Raw genomic sequence first — 23,508 nt, forward strand, 5'->3', positions numbered from 1 at the left:
ATTCTTACATTCTTTTAGCTCAAATACGAGGTGTAATGTTTAATATAGGATAAGATTCATATTTGTATTGTTTCCTATTATTTCAATCATGTATTTTGGTGTTCACATTAACAAAGCCATTTTTAAGGAAGAAATTTGGTTGCAACAAGGTCATGCTAGAAGATTGGACACCACACTCTACTTAAACAATCAATTTTCACTTTGAGTAATCACTTTTGATCATCAAAAGTTTGTAATAAGAGTTTTCATACCTTTATCCCTCCTACATTCCTTTAACTCTAATCCGAAGTGTTAATCCGAAGTGTAATGCTTGATATAGGATAGAATTCACATTTGTGTTATTTCCTATTATTTCAATCATATACTTTGATGCACATTAACAAATCTTTCGTATAACTTGTATCTTGAATGGTATGTATATAAAGACTACCTTCATCTCAAGTAATAATATAAAGACTACCTTCATCTCAAGTAATAATATGTAAATATGTTCTATTTTCACATTTTATCTTTGGGTGATTCTTTTGGTGTCTTCTAACAAAACATACTGGTTTTCTCCCGTATAGCTTGTGGAGTTTATTCTTTGATCAAAAATAGATTTATACCATTAAACTAATAGATGTTCCCTGGAAATATATTATTTTGTACGGACAAATGAATGAAGTACAATTTTTATTGCAAAATGGAAAGATAGGTTCCTATAACCAAGGGGCTGTTTCAACCAGAGATTTGATATTCTTGACGGTTGGATGGGGAAATATATTGCGTGGTTTTCGAATCTATTCACTTGGTTGCCAAATTGTATCAGTAAGTTAAAGCTCACAAGATGTAATCTTTGGGTATTTGGTGATGTAGTTAGGTGAAATATAAATCTTCAAAAATTACCAAAATATTGTGCCAAATATGCTGGAGGTTCCACAACCACCACATTGAGAAATTTGAGGAAAATGAATAGAAAATCTTCATCGAGAAAGAAATACTGCTTAGAATGGCTGAAGAAAATAGAAACACTTGAATTCTTTCGCTAAAGCTACGCAGATATTCTAAATGGATAACAATATCGTTGTTTATCTCCCTTGTTGATGCAAGTTAACTCGGCAAAAGGTTGTCCAACTAATGAAATGAATTGCTGGTGTATTCCTCAGTTATTCTGCTGCAAAATGAGGCACAAACAGAGGAAAGGACTATATACGAACTGGAGACTATAGTTTTGGTATGAACTAAGACCATGCTCTTGGCCCTTATGGTTTTCTAATTAAATTTTATTCATTATTAATATATGGAGGCTTTACTGTTTTGGTCTCATGAGACACCTCCAAGGATATTATGAAATGCATCTAGATTCAAAATATTTTGACGATGTCATGCAAATGTTAAGAAAACTGAAAATATTGGGATTAGAATTGGCTATCCAATATTGACACTTTTATGGCATTCAATACATTATACTGGTTTTAAATTGAATTTGTCCTTTATTAAAACCCGGATGAGAACATGAACATCAGGACTGGTTATTGGAAAAACTGTGACCAGATTAAAGTCATACGTATCGATGAGACCTGTTTCTATCAATATCTCTTATATGTAATAATTAAAGATCATTGCAGAGTACTTATCCAGCAGTTAACAGAAAGTCGTGTGACTTTGAGTGCATAAAGGCCATTTGTCCACAGTCAGTGGTAAAACATCAAAACTCATGCAGACATTTTAAAGCATTCTAACATCACATGGTTAAAACATCAATAAACTAGACTTTTGTTGTGGTATATCCAATTGAAAGAGTATTTACATACAGCATTTTTTCACACCAAGGAAATAAACTCATGAGATCTAAAATACATTTCAATTTATGACATCAATCATGCTCAAGGGCATTACAGAATCAATCCATCCACAATGAGCTATTTGTTTCTGTAACGGAACCCAAGCTTCTTGAAACCCAGAAATGGTACACTGCTTCACAAATCCTAGGTCTAAAATTACAGCAGTATGTTATCTTATTTATTAAACATAACCTTGCATTGTTTCTTTCAATGCATGATGCGGATGAAAAGTTCAAGTCAACTGAATCTCATTTAAAATTTGGCAGTTTCCAAACCTGACTGGAGCAGCATAGAATAATAATCAAGTGAGCTCTCCTCTATGCACCTAAAGTATTGATTTTTTACCAGTTTGCAAATACAACTCTCTTGTCGTTCTTTCACCCAAACATCCATATGTTTGAACCTATTCTCGTCTGAAAACAGGTGTAGAAGAACTCTGGACTATCAAAAGTGGTTGTCGATTGCTAGTCCTTGGCAGATAATAGTCATCATCACTGTCATAATCATTCGTTGTGGGTGAAACCATGATACGAAGGATTACTGCAAACAACAAAGAGAGGACCTGCAAAGCAAAAACATACTTTTCAGTAACTGATCAACTAATTTTGCTTTAAGTTTTCCTGGTTGGACCATAATAGAAAATCTACAAAGCATTATGAATAAAAAAGAAAAAACTAACAGCTGCTTGACTTGATAAGCAAGATTATAACAAAAGATTTGTGTCCAATAAAATATGCTTTGAAGTATATGGGAGCCTTGATTCCTTCAAGTGAAAAAAACTGTAAAGAAATGTGTAAAAATTAAATCAAGGCCATGCTGCAGTACTGACATGTATATTGGAAAATGACATTTATATATAATTGTCCACTAGTACCCAAATCAATTTAATGGGACTGCACAAAAAACACTTTGTATATTAAAAGTTTGTAAGAACAAGGATAAATCATAAATCACAATGAGCTCATGCGTGCTTCTGAAATTGAAATTGAAGAAAAGAATCTGAAAGTGAACATTGATACAGACAGTTGTGTTGAGTCTTGAAAAGCTTTTTTTCTCCAGGATGATAGCACAAAAAGTTACGAAGTGAATCTCAGTGTCAGGAATGTTCGTGCAAAACAGAAAGATAGATGCAAGTGGAAATTAGAAGCACAAACTCAAGCATATCAAAGCCCTTTTAGTGTCTGAAAATATTTACTTGTACTTGTCTCCATGGATGATTACTTGTGAAATATTATACAATATATAGAAATTAGATATAGGTGCATTATATAGTTAAAGCATTTTTGGGATGATATAGAAGAAATATGTGAAGTTTATGCTCACCTTTTAGTTGAAAATCCTAGAACATAGGTTTCGTATATGCCCCTATTGAATCTTGAGGAATACCATGTATTGGGGCAGAAACTTCAGCTAAATAACATACTTAGATCTCAAATTTCATCCAAATCATTGTAACTTAGGTGGGCCATTTATAATTAATCCTCTTACATGATTTACTTCAAATGCACTTAGATTTTCTCTTACTGACCTCATTGATGAGGTAAGACATGATTTATTCTATGTTGCTGGGTTCAGCATAACTCCCCAATACCTGTGTGGGTCCAGTTTGGGGCCGAGTCCAAGTCCAAGATGGCCTATAGGATTCGCCCAGTGTCTTCCCTAGGCACTCAACTTCATTGATGAGGTAACGCATGATTTGATTCTATGTTACAAGGTTTGGCATAACCCTCCCCTACCCCCAATCCCCATACTTGTATGGGTCCGAATCCAAATCCAAGACGGCTAAAGGATTGCCTAGGGAACCTAGGGTGCTTGAGTTGGATCTAAGCAAACCCAAGGGCCACCCAAAAGAAAAAACGAAAAAAAAAAATTAAAATACATATGTTTGAAAAAGTGACAAATACCTAATTTTTCCTTTAACTAGCAAAATTGTGAAATTGGCGTGCACCATGAAGGTTTCAAAGGCCCTCAACCCCATTACGGTCTACTCCTAGACCCCCACTAGTTATTGAGATCTCTTGTCACTTAAGAAAATTATTACAATGAAGGAGTTACAAGGAATTGGGATCTAACTCTTGAGTGTGATAACTTAAATATTATTGTTGCACAACTTGTCAAAAATCTCTTTAGATGAGGCAGCTTCTACATATGACATGGATAGTGGAAGTGGCATTGTAACTCATTGTGTGTATTGTCCCCACTTTGAAATAGAATTTAATAATAAAATTAAAATATAAAGGAATATCAATAAATATAATTAAAATTTAATTAAGTTAATGAATGGTCAAAAGACATGAAATGAAAAGTTGTAACTCCCTCAAACATGATATATAAAAGGGAGAAGAGAACCTCATTTGAGGGGGGATAATTTTGGGAATCAGAACTGCAGATCCGATTTAAATAAGAAGTGCAGATCTGATTGTGAAAGGTTGTATACCTTTCAAAGGGCAGAAATAATGAAGAGTTGCACTCTTTCAAATGGTGCTAATGGTGAAAGGGTGTGTCTCTTGTCAAAGGGCATACATGATGAAGAGGTGTGACCTCTCCCTCACATTCAGAGATATAAAGGAAAGGAATCAAAAACATCCAGGGGGATCGCCATCAATCAGATCAAATCAGAACTGTTATTAAGTTATAGGCAGTAACATCCTTATTCTAGGTGGTATGCATCGGAATGTGCTTAATATGTATGCTTAACATATGAAGCCTGATAATATTGTTATGCAGAATTTTATAGTAATATTAATATAGACTGCAATATGGAAATAGTACAGGAGAATGTCGTTGCCTGCTGCTCCAGCTGCTAGGGCTCCTACAGGAGCGAAGCTTTCTGCAGGAAGATTTCAGGCCATTGCGCGCATGAGTTGGGCCTCTATGGCAAGGCACAATGTTGCCCGAAGGGAGTTTCAGGTTTTCCCAAACGAGAATGGAAGGGCGGGGCTGGGTTTGATTTCAATGGATCGGGCAATGGTGGACAAGGTTTTTATTGCTGCACGGCCAAGGTAGGGGAAATGTTCCCTGTATGGATCTATTGCAGGAGAAGAATGGGGTAAAGGGACCAAGCACAGTAATGAGAGGGGTCAACGGGTATTTCGGTCTGAGTCACAAGTGACTATGCAATCACATGGGGCCGGCAAAGTTGAGTTCTCTGCAATGACTGCGTCTTTGATGGCTAAGTCTGTTACAATTAACGTGACAGAGGAGATGGAAAAAGAATTAGAGCATAATGAAAAGGTTTTTTCAAGGTTAGGGCTCATTGGATGTTTCAGAGGGTTATGGCCAAGTTTAGGGGATCTTCACCAATGGATTTTTGTTCATTGGGAACCTATCGTGGATGGTTGTGTGTAGATTTACCCGCATGCTCGTGGTTTCATTTTTGTAGTTTTTGAAAATGAGATGGACAAGAACAGGATCCTTGGAGACAATCAATGGTGCTGGGAGGACAGTTGCACATTGATGCTGAAACCATGGCATCCGACTTTTAACCCTATGTTGGAATCCTTTGAGCAGATTCCTCTGTGGGTCAGGCTTCCAAAACTTCCCATGCAATTTTGGTTTGATTCTTGCTTTGAAGCTGTAGGGAATTCTTTAGGTAATTTCTTGATGGCTGATGAAGGGTCTTTAAGTTTGTTGCACAAAACTTTTGCTCGGATTTTGGTGGAGATGTATGTTTCTAAGGAACTTCCATCGAAGATTTCTATTCAATCTTCGAAGGTTGTTGGGTTCAGCATGTGGACTTTGAAGGGGTTCCATTTCGACACAAGAGATGTTTTAAAACTGGACATAATGCTACTTCTTGGGACAAGCGAAAAGTGATGAAGCCTGCATCTTGGTGGAAAGAGGTGTCTCCTCAACATTACACAGTGGAGAAGGTGGAGGTGAATCAAAAGACCCCTCGGGTTTTGTGTGGTGGGCACATGTTGGTGTACGTTTTATCATTTACCGAACATTAGAATAAAGTACCCAAAGATAATTTATCCTCTCTTGAACAAAATCACCGCGTTTGCTAAGATTGCTAGAAGATCATATGGCAATTCCAAGGTTTCTTTTGTTAGGTCTTGATGTGTGGATAAGCTCAATGGGCATTGTGATATGCTGGTAATACACAAAGGGACTTACGCTTGGCTCGTTCAATTCGCAATGAAGGTTTAGACAATGAAGCTCTATCAATTGGGACTTGGATCATGGAAAAACTGAAAAGGAGACAAGGGTTTAGAAGTTCTAATCTATTCCTAGGAATTCAAGAGCCGGTATTGACTAGGTGAACTCAATAACCACACTTTGCTTCACCTCACTTAGGACAACTACACAAAGTGGATGTAATCTCCAAGGGATGTGCTTATGATAGGAAGTTAAGCATACACAAAGGAAAGCTCAGACTAACTTTACACAATGAACAAAAATCATCTATCCATCAAAAGTATGAGCGGAGATACACCATAAATCAATACTTATCAAATCTTGCATTCAATCTAACAACTTGAAGTAAAATCTAAACTATTGTGTTGAAGAAATTGAAAACCTTGCCAATCATTCAGATAAAAGAGATTACAAGGCCTTAAGAAAAAGCACACAAGTAATGTATTATCTGAAAATGACCTTCTCGCAACAATGTTTCAAAAACCTCACTCTCCAAATGAGAGGAGGAAACCTTATATAGGCACACAAAAGTTTTGAATGGCCAAGATCGAACAGTGATCAAGGGCCCAGATTGAAAGATCAAAACCCTAATTAGGGTTTGTTACAACTAACTACCCCTCGACCAATGAGAAAATTACATTTGGGGACACTTCTCCTTCTTGCTAAATATGAACCAACAATAAAAATAGTGGTTGTTGCATTGTGAAGTGTGCCCTGTAGAAGCTTCTGTGGATAAGTCAGGTTCATTGAACTTAGACATGTTCACTTGGAACAATCTGATTGGTTGGAAGATGACGAGGCGCCACCTCAGCGTGTTGGATGTCTTCCCTGAATTCTCCAATTTGTGTGAAGAAACTGTTTAAGTATGGAAATTTGTTTCTTCTTGTCGCCATCTGATTCTGATTGGGAGCTTGTCTTTAATTCTTCAGGAGATGAAATCCTTCAAGAAGTTGTCCTCATTGCTTCCATAGGTCTGGGATTGTAGATGAAATTCCCCAAGAAGTCTGAAATTCTTTTCTATATTTTCACCAAGTCTGAGAACTTTTCTTTCTTGATGTTTTGAGATTCTTTCAAGTACCTTGAATTTGGAGAAGAAATCCTTTGTGAAGTATTTCTCATACTTAGCCAAATTTTGGCCATCTTTATGCTCGAATGAACCTTGCTCGTGGTCTTGTCTTCAATTCTGAATTTGGCTCGAAACTCCATTTGTGTTTTCTGCGATGATCCCGCCTTCAACTGCCATTGATGACCTACAAAACCAAAAGAAAATTAAGTTATAATCCTCATTTTGAGTGTGAATTTCGAAGGTTTGATGGCAGAGTGTGCTCTGATTCTCCAATTCCTCAGAACTTTTAGCCTTTAACAAGCTGTAATCACTTAGAAATCCGAAAAATAAGAAAAATTCTGAGAAACTTAATCTGATTTAAAAGGTTTTAGGACTGAATTTGGTCTGAGAATGAATAACTTAGTCCCAAAATTCGTGAAATGAATGTTAAAATCAGATTTGGATGACTAAGTTGTGAAAACCAAATCCATTTTTCCATAAAAACTTCATCAAAGCTTGAAAAAACCAGGTTGAAAACCATGAGAATTTGCCTCGAAAAACCCTGTCACCTTCAAAATCTAGACAAGAGAGAAGTAAGAAAGGCTTGTCTCAGAAAATTTTGAATCTGCACTTGAAATGCCTTTGAAATGCTCTTGAAAACCTTTGAAATCCTCTGGAAATCTGTACAAAAACTCTTTAAATCTTCTCCTCCTCTTGTGTCTTTCTATTCAAAGTTCGAACTTCCACAATGAATGAATAATTTGCTATAAGTATAAACTCCAAAGTAATTCGAATTTTGCATTTGGCAACATAGCTAGTCTTTCTAAATTCGAACTAGTCTTGTTTCTAAATTCATTCCACTCATCGAACTCAATGAGAAAGTTGCCATTTTTTAATTTTAGTTGAGTTTAATCTTCTTGGGAAAGTCCTGGATTTCGAATCAAGTCTGAGTTTAGTTCAATAAGAAAGTTTCTATTTTCAGTTGTATTCAGTCACTTGGGAAAGTTCTGATTTTGTTTCTAGTTTGAGTTTAGTTCCTTGAGAAAGTTTCTATTTTCAGTTTGAGTTCATGATTCGAACTTCATCTTTCTTTCTTCTTCCAAATTTTGAAACTTTCTAAAAACTTTTTTCTTTCCCTTAGTTCGAACTTAGGCAGATTTTCTTGACAGCAAGGCGGATTTTGTCAATCTTTTCCATATAACTGGCAGACTTCACCAAAACATTTCCTCATTATTTTTGATCTTGGGCGGACTTCAGCCTTCTCTTTCCTCATTCTTCATGTCATTCTTCTTCATTTGAGTGGACTTCACTTCCAATGTGCACTTCATATGTCCTCCTCCTAGGGCGGACTTTGCTCATTTCATGCACCACTCAATGCATAGTGGGCGGACTTTACCAACTTTGTGCACTTCAAAACCTTTCCTAACACCTCCAAGGCGGACTTTGTTAATTGCACGCACCTTACTCATGGCGGATTTTATTTATCTTAAGCTTCATGAAGGTCGACTTTGTGAGAATCATTCTATCTTGCCTCGCATATTTCCTTCATGAGGGCGGACTTGACAAAAGTTGTGCACCTCTTGCTTGTTACTTCTTCAACTTTTAGGAGGACTTCATGGAATGTATTCCACTCAAGGGCGGACTTCATATGTTTCTTTCCCTCTCCACATTCCAAGCGGACCTCATATGAGTTGTTCACCTCCTCTAGCAGACTTGATCACACCTTTGCACCTCTTATATGGCGGACTTGGTGAGAGTTGTGCACCATGCAAGGGCAAAGTTCATCATTCTTATGCACCCCATCATTAACTAAGGGTGGAGTTCATGATGTTTGTGACCAAGTCAAGGCGGACTTGGTGAATGTTAGGAATCACATCATGGGCGGATTTCATCAATCTTATGCACCATGAAGGCGGACTTCATGACTTCTTTATGTGACCAAGGAGGGAGGATTTCCTTGTGTTTGTGCACTCAACCTCTTGATAGGGCGGACTTTGTCACATTCATGATCTTAGGAGGGCGGACTTTACTTACTTCATGCCACATTGCTTCATACCCTAAGGTGGACTTCATGATGTTTAGGAACCTTTCTAATGCTACCTTCATACCCTTGGGCAGACTTTATCACTTCCTTGCACCATGGTGAGGGCAGAGTTGGATCATTTTAGGCACCTTTCACTTAGAGAATGGCGAACTTTCTCAACTTCATGACCCATTGCTATCACCTCCAAGGTGGACTTCATGAATTTCAAGAACCAAGGAGGGCGTACTTCAAGAAATCCACGCACCAAGGTATCAAAACTTCAAATCTTCATAACTTGAACAATACTCCTCGAATTACCTTGAAATTTGAAAACCATACTTCAATCATCCCTTGAATTCCTCATGATCCCTAAAATTTAGGAATTTGGCTATTTCGAACAAAACTTGAATTTCGGAGGAATTTGTTGATCATTTTCAGTGTATCTCAGAGTCGACAATGCAAACCTTAGATCCCTTTTCCAAAAATAGAAAAAGAAAGGTTCCCTAAAAAATAGGAAAAACTTTCTAAAAATAGCCACTTCGGGGATTGTGCTCAAAATGCCAAAAATGAAACGTCCTAAAAAATAGGAAAAAGCAAAAAGCAAAACTCTCTAAAAATAGAAAGTTGTCCAAATTGACCCAAATCAATTGCAATCTTTATCCTTTAGACTTTTTAGACACATTGAAGACATTTAAACTCTGTTCTAACCATGGCTTGCACAAATTGACTTATGACTTTAAAAATTCAGACCATTCAAAACTGACAAACTTGGCAATATTGATGCCAGAAGGTCACAAGGCTCTAACAAAAACCCTAGAAAGCAGGAAAGGAGGGTCCCCATTTGCAATGGGGCAATGTGTGAAAAGATCACAACAGCACAATGATGTCAATGATAAGGATCCACAGATTGAGAAATGCTCAGACCCACCGGGAGTGACAAGGGTTTCTGAAGCCGTGGTGAAAGTTTGCGCTAATGCCGATAGATGTGTTGCTAATGCGGATAGATGTGTTGTTCAAGCAGGCAGAGAGAAATTGCAGGAGTACAGGGTTACTCCTGGCTCAACGATGGGGTTTGCCATAGGGGTGATTAATGACTACCCCATTAGTCCACAAAATCTGGAGGTGGGGGAAAGGATGTTTTAGGTGTTTCGAATTTGAAGTTATTGGAAAATGCTAGAGAGGAAGGATGGATAGAGGTAAAACGAAAGAGAGATAGGAGAGCTAAGGATGGGAGTTCCGACATGATCCTTGGAGCTCAAGAGAGAGAGGAGCTTATTCAGCAATGTAATCACCGACCTCCTAAAGGGTTAGTTTTCTATGTGACTTGGGGGAGGTGGCTCCCTGTTTGTAGCCCCACCTGGTTCAGGCCAGTTCAAAACTTGATTTATCAATAAAATCATCATTATTACCGACCAAAAAAAATATAGACTGCAATATGTATGACAGTCATACTTAATTTCATATAGTACATGAAAGACCAATATATTAAACAATTTAGTACTTGATCTTGCGCTAATGCCTTTGTGAGGATAGGTTGGTTTGTGTAGGGAGAGGTGGAGTAATTCCTCACAAGACGAGTAAGTCCGAGATGGGGTGTGGACAGGTGTTCCAGAAAACTTGAGGGAGAAGTCCCAAGATGGGGTAAGAATCCGTGTTCCCGAAACCTTGAGCGAGCCTACTCATAGATTGGTTTCCAAGCGCCCTGGCATAGAAATTCCTCATCCTCCATTAGGGTTAGGGAAGTAATAAGGATAAACCCTAAATATAATTGGTTATTGATTGTATTATGAACAATTAGTTGTTCTCTAATCTCAAGCGCTTAATTTAAGGAATAATTATTGGTAAACTGGCAGCCTCCTAGTAGGGGACATTACAAAATGGTATCAAAGCTTTGATCTTGCCATCCTGCAGGATAAAGATGAATCAATGAATCATTCTAGTCAATGAGAAGGAATCTAACAATACGTGTATGCTCTGTGTTTGCATATATTCATGTCTACGCTTCGTGTTTTTATGTGTATGCTCCGTGTTTGTGTAAATCCATGTGTATGCTTTTTGTTTTCATGTGTATGCTTCGTGTTTGGTTCATGCATGATATGTTTCCAACATGTTTATTCCATGTGTGTTTCCAAAGCCATTTCATATTGGAAGTCATTTTGAACACTCCATGATCATTGCTTGGATACAAGCAATCTTTGGGTGGGGCGGACTGTAATGTCCCTACTTTGAAATAGAATTTAATAATAAATAATAATAATAAAATTAAAATATTATAAATTAAATTAAAATATTAAAAATTAAATTAAAATATTAAAGAATATTATTAAATATTATTAAAATTTAATTAAGTTAATTGTCAAAAGACATGAAATGAAAAGTTGTGACTCCCTCAAACATGAGATATAAAAGGGAGAAGAGAATCTCATTTGAGGGGGGATAATTTTGGGAATCAGAAGTGCAGATCTGATTTAAATAAGAAGCGCAGATCTGATTTAAATAAGTGCAGATCTTATTGTGAAAGGTTGTGTCCCTTTCAAAGGGCAGAAATAATGAAGAGTTGCACTCTTTCAAAGGGTGTGTCTCTTGCCAAAGGGCATACATGATGTAGAGGTGTGGCCTCTCCCTCACATTGAAAGATATAAAGGAAAGGAATCAAAAGCATCCAGGGGGATCACCATTGATCAGATAAGATCAGAACTGTTATTAAATTGCAGGCAGTAACATCCTTATTCTTGGTGGTATGCATTGGAATGTGCTTAATATATGAAGCCTGATAATGTTCTTATACAAAATTTAATAGTAATATCAATATAGACTGCAATATGTATGACAGTCATACTTAATATCATATAAATTCATAGTACATGAAAGACCAATATATTAAACAATCTAGTCCTTGATCTTTCACTAATGACTTCATGAGGATAGGTTGGTTTATGTAGGGAGAGGCGAAGTAATTCCTCACAAGACGGGTAAGTCCCAAAATGGGGTATGGATAGGTGTTCCAGCAACCTTGAGGGAGAAGTCCCATGATGGGATAAGGACCTGTGTTTTTGAAACCTTGAGGAAGCTTGCTTGTAGATTGGTTTTCAAGCGCCCTAGCACAATAATTCCCCATCCTCCGTTAGGATTAGGGAAGTAACAAGGATAAACCCTAAATATAATTGGTTATTGATTGTATTATGAAGAATTAGTTTTCTCTAATCTCAAACGCTTAATTTAAGGCATAATAATATTTAATGATGTATGTTAATTATTGGTAAATTGGCAGCCTCCTAGTAGGGGACATCACATTGTGGTTCAAAAGAAATTGAACCAAATATTGACTTTGATACTCTTGATGAAGAACAACATGAAGAACCAAACCTTGATGGTGTGCTCCTAAGATGTTTAGATGAAGAGAGGTCTATAAGAGTTGTTGAGGAATGCCACCAAGAATTTTGTGGTGGCACTAATGTCAAAAACCATTGCTCATAAGATTATGAGAGTGGGTTATTAATGGCCCACATTGTTCAGAGATGTGGCCAAGTTTGTAAATTGTTGTGATGCTTGTCAAAACAATTCTGATATGTTAAAATTTGCAGATACACTCCCCCTTACAACCATTTTAGTGGCAGTTTCATTCCAACAATGGGGCATAGATTTTATTGGGGAGATAAGAAAAAAGTAGATCAACAGATACAGGTGGATATTAGTGGCCACTAATCATTTCACTAAGTGGGGAGAAGCGGTCCCTACAAGAAATACTATCTCAAAAGTAGTGATTAACTTTCTAATGAATAATATCATTACTAGGCTTGATGTGCCATCCAAGATAGTTGTGTATAATTCCATGTGTTTTAGATCTCATGATTTTATTGACACATTCTCTCAATATGGGATTTCATCAACACATTCATCCCCTTATCATCCACAAGGAAATGGACAAGTTGAATCAAGCAAAAAATATATCATGAACATCATCAAAAAAACTTTAGATGCAAATAAGAAAAGATGGGATAAGTTAAAATTTGTTATTTAGGCAAAAAGAGTAACTTACAAGAAGGCTATTGGGAAGAGCCCATCTGAATTGGTATCTGGTATTGAGGCCAAATTGGCAATCAACCTTGAACTACCAGTCTACAAACTGCTACAGCAGATAGAAGGGGAACAAGATAATGTTATTTCCCAAAGAATACATGAGTTGACCAAATTGGAGGAGACAAGGAAGGTTGCCCATTAGAGGAGTTTGCTGAGGTAATAGAAAATGAAGTACCTCTTTGATAAGAGGGCTATTAGGAGGGAGTTTCAGATTGGGGATCTTGTTCCCATGTGGAATTCTAGGTCTGAAGATAAGCGAAAACATGAAAAAATTGATGCCCTATGGGTTGGGCCTTATCAAATTGATGGCGGATGTGCTCAAGGAGCATTCTTCCTTAGGATCCTTGATGGAGATCTCATGGGGCTACCGATTAATGGTCAACACCTCAAGCACTATTTCTCCTAAGGGTAAGGTTCTCAAAACCTTTGTCATATGAGTTGTCTTTTGTTGTGTTTGTGTCATGTTATCTTGTATATACTATTGTCTTTGTGTAGTCATGACAAAGTGGAAGTTGATCCAATCCTTGTTTTTCTCCACTTTAGGTTTGCCCTCGAAGATTTAGATTCTAATTGTGCTTACACGAGACACACGTCGCCAACTAGAGCCAATGTTGGCACCTCAAATTTTATGTCTCATATTTGCTTTGTTATGCTCCATAAGTTGTGTATTTCAATTTGACCCTATGCACCCTTTGTTAATAACCGATCTAAGAAATCTTTAGTTGGGTCCCCTATGTTGAGTAATTATATCCTTAACAAAATTTGTTAAAGGGTACTTTTGTGGTCAATGCCTTGTAATTTGGCCTTTCTTCGGGTGGCTTTGCAAATTTTGATGTTTTGGAGTTTATCATACCACCATGCTTGTCTGACATCCTTGGCATGCCTTTCCCTCCAAGTCTGACTTTCCCCTCAAAGACCCTTTTCTTGAATTCCAAAATGTTGGTTTGGGTCATCCATGCATCTTTTCCTCAATAGCCAACCTTTCTTCCCAAAATTCCGCTTTGCAAATTTTGAGATTTTTGAGTTTCTCATATTATCATGCCTATCAGACTTGTCATCCTGACCATGCCTTTCCTACAAATCTGATTTTCCCCTCTGTTGTGAGGTGTTCACACATCGCCCCATTGCGAATGGGGACCCCCCACTTTTTTTTGCTCTCTAGGATAGTGTTAGAGTCCTTAGCTATTAGCCTTTGCATTGAAGAGGTATTGACGGAGAAACCCTTAATCAAGTCTAATCAACAATGCTAGTGTTTCCTTGATCATCCGGGTGACATATATTTTATAGTGAGAAGTGACTTCTAGAGGCAAAATTTAACTAAGTATGCCAAAACTTCAAGTGCCCCTCTCTCAGAGTGAATTTCACTCCTCTTGCCTCAAGTTGAAGGTGAAATCATAAGCAAGGTGAGTTTTGAGGTCTTTTAGTACATAGGAGCATAAACTAAGGTATAAAGTAGTAAGATTCAACTCAAAAGCGCATTTTCAAGCTACTTCAAGTGCTCCTCTTGAGGAGCAAAATTTACTTCAAGTGCCCTTAGTTGAGAGCGAAATTGTTCCTAGAATGCCCCATGAGCCTAGTTTCATCAAACTTGAATGAATGGAATGAAGGAGAGTGAGCGAGAAATCACTAAGTGTCAAGTTTCGATCCACTTCAGGTGCATGAGCTTTGGAGCGAACTTCACTTCATGTGCATCCACTTTGGAGCGAACTTCATGTGCACCCCTTGTGGAGCGAACTTAATGTGCCTCTCCCTCAGAGCGAAATTCCTCCTAAGACCTCATGTTGAGCATCGTATGACATGTTGGAATTGAGAAAGTGAGTGTAAGTGAGAGAAGGAAAGTTAGAGTGTTGATTTGGAATTAACTTAAAGTGCATGTGTTTAGGAGCGAACTTCAGGTGCATGGATCATGGAGCGAATTTGCCTCATTTGCCCAAGAGAAGATGTGAGATTGTTTTCCTTGAGCCAATTTGATGCTCGGAAAAGAGTGATTTTGAGTTAAGATGATGATGAAAAGCGAGCTTTAAGAGTAACTTCATGTGCACCAATGTTGGAGCGAACTTCATGTGCATCAATGTTGGAGCGAACTTCATATGCACACCATTTGGAGCGAACTTCATGTGCACACCATCTAAAGCAAACTTCATGTGCATCAATGTTAGAGCGAACTTCATGTGCATCAATGTTGGAGCAAACTTCAAGTGCATCAAGATTGGAGCGAAATTGCTTGTAGAGCTTTCTTCCAAGTTAATTTGATGCCTCCACTTGCATGAATGACAAAGTATTCAAAACTGAAGTGATGAAGGGCAGAATTGGACTAGGTTTGAGAGAACTTACATTGCCCACCCTTAGGAGCAACCTCCTCTTTTTTTTTCGATCAGTAAATGATACTTTATATTGATATTTCAAAAAATTACAGTCTTCAACATTCATTAATAGATCATATCAAAAGAAACCCACCATCCCTCCAGCCACCATACAACTTAGATCAAAATAAGTCTGATACTACATACAGAGTCTGACGAAGAAATCAAAAAACAGCATTTAAGTAAACTATTGTGGTGCACTAACCACCGCGATCTCCTTGCCTTTCTCGCATCAATCTAGAATGCGCACACGCTGGTCCTCTTCATCAACGTGATCATCATGAGCTTCCGGGGGGAAGCCAATCCACAGCGACCTACCACCCTAGTTTTTCTTGGAACCTCGAGACCTTCCACGCTTCTTTTTCGGTGAAGAGCCCGAGCTAGAATCCTCACCCACTCTCCTTGCAGTGGAGGGATTTCATTTCTCCAATTCCTTGCGCATCTCTGACCTTTCCCACGCCCGGATGTACTCCTGCACACCATGCATTCCAATTTGGGCCAAAGCTCTGCGAACTTCCTTGCTACAATTCGTGCTCCACAGAAGAAAAGGGCGCAAGGGGGGAAGAAACACACTAAAATGCAGCCACACTCCATTCGGGCACACAAAGCCTTCACCATCCCGTGCCATCCGTACTCTCTAATCCGCCCCTCCAGTCCTCCTTTACACTGTTAGAAACCACCCAGCTAACTCTATCAACCCCAACCAGCTCAAACGCCCATGCAGCAAACATAGACGCGATATCCACATTTGTGCAATATTTGAACTCATGTACTCATCTCCAAGAACAATTTTGACTCTGTTGAGGAAGTCCTGGTCTTCAAACCTGAATATGTTAGAGTCGCTCATCAGAAATGGTGCCCCAAAATGCCACCATAGGACACGACGCCTTGAGGGAGAAGTTCGTCTCCATGACTGAACTAAGACAACCACAACGAACACTCACTGAATTGCCTTTCAAAATGCATCACCCGATAACCAAGAGCAGACAAAACTTCCCAAGCACGATATCAACCACTTTAAATGCATATCCTCATCCGATAATCTTTGAAGCCTACACCAACTACACGTCTTAAATGCATGTACCATCTTTCAAACTTGCTCCACATTTGGCCAAAGATCAAACTCTGTCACCCTCCCCAAGAAAGCTAACAGCTACGCGGAGGGGGAAAAAAATCCACTAACTATCACCTCGTACCACCGCCAAGTTCATACGACCACCTTCAATTAATGCTCGTCACCTCAAGGATAACAGATATCTTCAGCCAAAAAAGAGCCCAAGGAAACCACTCTTAATCACACACTGTAATTCTCATAGCACCAACCCCCAAGTCCAACGCCTCATTTGCACATCTATCAGCCTCCGTATTGCCACTTCGGAAAACGTGAGATATCTTGAAATCTTTAAAATGTGCCAAGTTTGACGTGATCGTTTCAATATCACGATTAATTTTCCAACTAAACGAGATGCCATGGATGATAACATTGACTATCACTTGGGAATCCCCTTCCAAGTGGAGCTTGGTCACCCCTAACCTTTGTGCGAGAAGCATAGCAAGTACAGTCGCCTTGACCTCGGCTTCGTTGTTAGGTCCATCTGCCAACTTGCACCCACTCTAACCCCTAGGGAATTCTTCGCCACACAACCAACACTCGACGGTCACGGGTTACCCCTGGATGCACCATCGAAGTTGATCTTTGTCCATCCACATTCAGGGGGGACCCACTCAACCTCTCTCTTCCCTTCGACAGCCGCATTAACCCGATCAAACCCATTAACGGGCGGATATTTAAGAAGAGGCCATTGAGCTTGCATCTTGCTATCCCAAACCTACAAATCACATAAAATCAGAAATCATATCAAATTAAGAGATTATAGAGGCTATCTGTCATGTGTATTTGATGCTCATTTGTTTGTTTTGCAGGAGATGAAGAAAGAAATCAAGGGGATCACATTGGAGGAGGATCAAAACAAGTGTTCTAAGGAGGAAATTTCAATGTCGGGGTCAAGAAGATGTCCTCAAGAGGAAAACTTCAACAGCAAATACAAAAAATCAATGATGGTGATTGCAAAGCAAAAGGAGGAAGATTGTAAGATCTACACCACTTTGCAAAGGAGAAAACTTCATTTACAAGCACAAAATGCCCAAGAGGAATCTCAACTCTCACCGCATCATGGAGACACGAAGAGATCAAAGGAGTGCAAAGGAAAAGTTATACAATCATCCCAAGGCAAGCAGGCGAGGATGGAGGAATGACTCAGTTACATCAATGCTTCCCATCACCACTACTTTGAGCGAACTTGAAATGTTGAGTATCAAGAGATATCTCTCAACATCCCTTCATGATGACGAATCAAGTCTACAAGTGCAAGTTGAAATGGCATCCTAGTCATCATCCCAGTCACTACTCCGCCAATCAGAGAAGTTCCACATCAACATGTCTAGATGCAATGTGCCTAACTCGTCCATGATGGAACAAACTTTGAGGCACCTACCCCTATTATCTATTGGTTGTGTCAAAGCATTGTAATTATTCCATTGGCCAGAATAGAGTTTGTTGTAACAAATCCTAATTAGGGTTTCATTGTAAAATCTCGGCCATTGATTTCAAATTGATTTGAGCCATTGAATTGTATTGAGAGCATTTTAAAAGGCTCAAGCTCTTCATTTGTAAACGTTAATAGAGAGATAATAATAGATAGTTTTAGAAGAATAGAATAGAAAATAGTGCAATAGCAGATAGCAATTAGAATAGAAGTTAGATTAGGAGAAGGCAAAGATTGTTGCCAAACCTTGTTGTAAAGAGCAATTGATTTCATTGAAGTTATGGTGAATTTGATTTGTTACTTCAACAACTTGCATGGTCTTTACTTCTCAACTTACTTTCATGTTGATTAGATTGAGTGGAGGAAATTGTTGAATGCATTTATATGGAATCCGTTTAGTCAATACCACTAGCCTCTTGCTGATTGTAAGAGTGCCTTGTGTGGTCAACTGGAATGATATGAGTTTAACTTCAAATCGCTATACATCCATTGTTTATGCATTAACTTGAATGGTGATCAATGTTTCATGGTAATGATTTGAACATCTTTGAATTATCCCTTAGAAGATTGCACTGAGCTTGTGTCAAATTGTTCGATTTGATGGTGAGACCTTGCCAAGTAGGATTCCATCGAATCATTCAGTCTTCTCTTGCATTCTTAGGATTAGAATAGACTCCCTAAACCCTATGTCTTTTGCTCTTTCTTTACTCTCCAAGCGAGTAGTTAGGATCTAAGTTCCAATGATTCAAGCATTCAACAATTCAATGTAAGTCCCCTTTGTGATTCCAGCATAATCACATCAAACCAACGAGCTTATCCACACGTCATGACCCGACATACCAGAACCTTGGAGTTGCCTCAAGTGATCCTTAAGCTAATCTTCAGCATTTGAGTAACTTTGTTCAAGACAGGATAACATACTTTGGGTATTTTATTTTGTGTTTGCATGTGCATGAAAAACACATCAACACCCTCTAATGCCCCTTTTTTTCTTGAATTTCAAGAAAATTAGGTTTGTGAACCATGCATCCTTTCCTCAACAACCAACTTTTCTTCCCAAAATTCCACTTTGCAAATTTCAGGATTTCTAGGTTTCTCATATTGCAATGCCTATTGAACCTATCATCCTTGGCATGCCTTCCCCTCTAAGTCTGAACCTATAAAAATTTGGATTTGGTCATCCATGCATCCTTTGCTCAACTATGAACTTTTCTTTGCAAAATTCTACTTTGTGATTTTTCGGATTTTGAAGTTTCGCCTATCGTGATGCCTATGGACCTATCATCCCTAGCATGTCTTTCCCTCCAAATATGATTTTCCCCTCTGAGGCCCTTTTCCTTGAATTTCAAGATTCTAGGTTTGGTCATCCATGCATCATTTCCTCAACTACCAACTTCTCTTCCCAAAATTCCACTTTGCAAAATGAATATGTTTCAACAAATGAGGACTCTTGGATGCCTCTTTGTACCTTTAGGCCCCTATAAGACATGAATAGTGTACAAAAGCATATGGTTGGTGATGGAAAGGGCATGGCATCAAAAGTATGGTCATTTAAAGGTGATGCAAGGAAACATGGGAAGCCGATACAATTATAGACAACCGTGGTTCTTTCCCCGTGATCTCTAGATGGTGTTGAAAGATATATTTTCCAAATGGGGCAAAAAAGAAAGAGGAAGAAAGGGGAGGAGTAGTTGTAGAACCAATAGAATAATAATATTCACAGAAAGCCCTAGGGTTTCACTTTTCAATTGTAAATGAAGTTATTTTGGTATTGTAATGATCTAGGTTCGTCCCAAATTTGTAATGAACATTTATAACCTTTATAAATCAAATAATTAAAGGAAAAATCAACATTAGTTGAGTGTCTCCTTGTGTATGGTATATATTTTTGGATGTGTGTCATTCAATCAGTCAACTAGATTACTATAAAGTTCTTGCAAAGCCTTTCTAAGGTATCTTTTCAGCATAATAAAGAAATTTATGGGTATGCTCATGGATTACTAAGTAGACTCACTTAATATTCTACAACCTTTTATTGTTTTTTTGAACATGTGTAGTGTCACATCTCATTTAATTAGCGAAGTTTAATCACTAGATTATTGTATTAATCACAAGCAATTAAGAAAGACAATTTGATTACGTCAAATGTCTTTTGTAGTATAATTAATAATGACTATGATGGTGATAACTAATTATATATTATGTTTCCATAAGTGCATCAAAGACTGTTGACACTCTCACGTTGGAGAAGAGTATCATTGAGGAAAAAGTATTAGCCGGTGAAGGCAACTTGTCATGATGGAATCAACACGCGCTCACCTAGTCCAATGTAGTTAGGTTGCATGTGTGTGAATAAGATTTGGAATTACAAGTTTTCATATATTGAAAATAATTGCATTATTCTATGAATAGATATGTTTAGAGCCTCTCACTGGGAAAAAGGATTTAAGATGCCTACTCTTAGCCTTGTGAAATAATTTAGTGTCTCACAAGGAAAACATCATTGGTACCATGATCAATGCTTCATCTCCAAATTATTGAAAACCTCAACCAAGGGTGATGATTGAATTGCATGAGAACAAAATTTCATCTAGGCTGATCAAATAATTTGGAGAGCCCATGTTGATATTGGGTCACCATTGGTATAAAATTTTCTTTTAAAAACTTAGATTGAACTTCTGCAATTGTGAAGAAATTGGTGCTTGCGCTTGTTCTTTTTTGTCTTAAAAGAAAATGGAGGATATCTTGATTGATATCCATTTGTGCTTTATACTTTCTGCCATACCTTCCATAACAGAATACATATTATCTTTAATTTCCTTTCTCATAATTTTCAAGCATGTTCTTTCCCTGCATACAAGAGTTTGATGCTATTATTAGCACGCTTGCCTATGAAGATTTTTTCTTCATTATTCTTAGGTAAAATGTTAGTAAGTACTCTGTTCAATGGATTGTAAGAAAAATATCCAATGACGATTGCTATAAGAGTTCCATCACCTCCATCAATATGGTTTAAGTTCTCTTGCATAAGGTACGTGATCCTCTATAAATGGACTCTGTAGCTCCTCTTTAAATTTGAATAATTCTCATCATGATTTCAAGTTGAAATCCAAGCAATTTGTATCTTCTCTCTCTAGTAGAGTCTGAGTTAAAGATCTATTGTAACATAATTTCACAAGTCTTGTGTAAGTGTCAAATGCAATAGGAATGTAGTTCACACTCGCATTTATAGTTTCCCAAGCTTGATTACTGTCAACCAAATCTTTTATGTCCTTGAAGCATCATTTGATTGAATAAGAATGATATAAAAATCTTCCAAATAGTAGCATAGACTCATGGGATGAGTTTATGAGGGTTTTCTGACTGCAGTCTGGAGAAAGAGTGAACCCAAAGTTTGCAATCCATGAGCTAACCACTATAAAGAAAGGGCTTAATGAGAAGCTGATTTCAACAACAGATTTATTATGAAAATGAAAAAAGTGTCTCCCCATGTGAAGCCAAATGAACCTATGTGCCTTGTCCTCTATTGTGGAGCATTTGATTCAAAATTAGGCTATTGCTTATGAGCTAAGAACCCTCAAACATTCATGGAAGCTTATGCCATGGCTATCAATATAGAGTGTACCTGAGAGCATCTAGTAAGGATAGCAAAAGGGTTCACGTAAAACTTCAGAAATTAAGTGCAACAACTTCTAGCAAGCCCCTCACTACTGAGGACAAATTAGACAAGTTAATAGGGTTCATGAAGGATCTCTTTTATAAGGTTGAATAAAATGAGAAAGGTATGTCTTCTAAAAATGCTACCACACGCTTCAATGAAGGTCAAATATTACATGATAGACCTTACAATCATCATTGGTCTAAAAGACCTAGAGAAAATGATAAACAAGTGGTCCCAAGGAATACAAACCAAGGATACCATAAGAAACACACCGATCCCTTGAGGAAGAATAATGTGAATCTTCAACAAGATTCATTCTAGTGTGACATGTTATTTGCCTCACAATGAGTCAAAATGTGGTGTTGCAACACTTGAACAAGAAAAAGGATTCCAAGAAAATGAAGTTGCAAGGAAGTCCCCACCTAGGAAGAAGATGCATATGCTAGATGTATCCTTGCAAAAGAAATATGTCCCTAAGCAAAAGAATGTTGATGCCTCAACTAGCGATGTAGAAAATTCAAAGGCTGCTACAGATAATGCCAAACAAAAGAAAGCTAATGAAGCAGCAATTGAAAAACATAAAGCAACTAAGGAAGTTGGAAATGCAGTCAACATGAAGCAAGTTGTTGTTAGTGATCAGATAATGCCTTTCATCCTAACACTAATATTGTGACAATTCCATTGTCTGTTCCCTTGCCAGCATACCAGCCAATTGAGATGGCTCAAAAGTTGACCCATTTGAAAGTTCAAGTGCCAGTTAGGGAGTTGCTAAGGAATCCTAAACATAGAGAAAGGGCATTTCTTTATATCACTACCCTTACTATTTTTAATCAGTCAAGTGAACCTACAGATGTTCCCAAAGTCAAGGAAGATCAAGCCAATGTACAAGAGGCACCTGAGATTTACTTGTGTATTATATCTACAAGTAAAAGTCGGGCAGTTGATCCATTCTACACATCTTTGTTGATAAATGGTTGGTTGGTACATAATTGTATGTTAGAGTCTAAGGAATCTAGCAATGTGATGTCGTTAGAAATCATGAACCAGCTAGGCTTGCAAGTTTCAAAGTCTTATAGTAAGTGTTTTGCCATGGATTCTCATGAAGTTAATGTAGCTAGGGTAGTAAATGATGTTGAAGTGAAACTTGTTGCATACCTTGATAAAAAAAATCAATGGATATTATCATAGTTGATTATCCAACTAAATGGGGTATGCTATCGTCTAAGAAATAGTGAACCTCAATTGGTGGTAGCATTCAGATGGACTTGTCTTGTGCTACTATACCACTACATGGAAAAGAAGTCCAATTGCATAGAGAGAAGAAATTGCTCACTATTGGGAAGAATTCAAATGAAGCAGAGAATGAAATTTGTTACTTTGATGTTCAGCCTAACTGTTTTGTGGGCTACTATGATGAGTTTGAGAAGCAAATTGACCCTGATTTATTTCCCTCGCATCAATATCCAATAAATGATGGCACTTGGAACATGCATTTTGATGGCACTTGCTCTAGAGAAGGTAATGATGTAGGAGTTGTATTAGTGTCCCCAAAGGGCAAAAACTATAAGTTCGCATTCAATTGAACATTAAATGCACCAATAATGTGGTTGAGTATGAAGCTCTATTGCTTGGTTTGAATGTGGCTTAAAAATATGAAATTAAATACATTAGAGTGCATGGTGATTTGGAACTTGTGGTGCCTCAAGTTAGAGGCACATATGCTACTAAAGAAAAAAGATTGAGAATGTAAGAGAATGTTGTGTGGGATACCTTTGAAGTGTTTAATGCATAGAAGCAAACATCTGCAAAAAATCGCGAGTAGTCGTG

General features: G+C 37.8%; 1 protein-coding gene across 2 annotated transcripts in view; it reads right to left on the minus strand.

Moving 5' to 3' along the window:
* Nucleotides 1–1,731: 1,731 nt before the first annotated feature.
* LOC131073401 (tetraspanin-20) overlaps nucleotides 1,732–23,508 on the minus strand; it is a 77,890-nt gene continuing 56,113 nt past the window's right edge. For both annotated transcript variants that reach the window (XM_058009845.1, XM_058009844.1), the window contains exon 6: nucleotides 1,732–2,385. In XM_058009845.1, coding sequence (XP_057865828.1) covers nucleotides 2,227–2,385 — 159 coding nt within the window. In that variant the 3' untranslated portion in view covers nucleotides 1,732–2,226. The remainder of the gene's footprint in view (nucleotides 2,386–23,508) is intronic.

Source organism: Cryptomeria japonica, chromosome 10, assembly GCF_030272615.1.
Source record: "Cryptomeria japonica chromosome 10, Sugi_1.0, whole genome shotgun sequence".
NCBI classification, from domain to species: domain Eukaryota; kingdom Viridiplantae; phylum Streptophyta; class Pinopsida; order Cupressales; family Cupressaceae; genus Cryptomeria; species Cryptomeria japonica.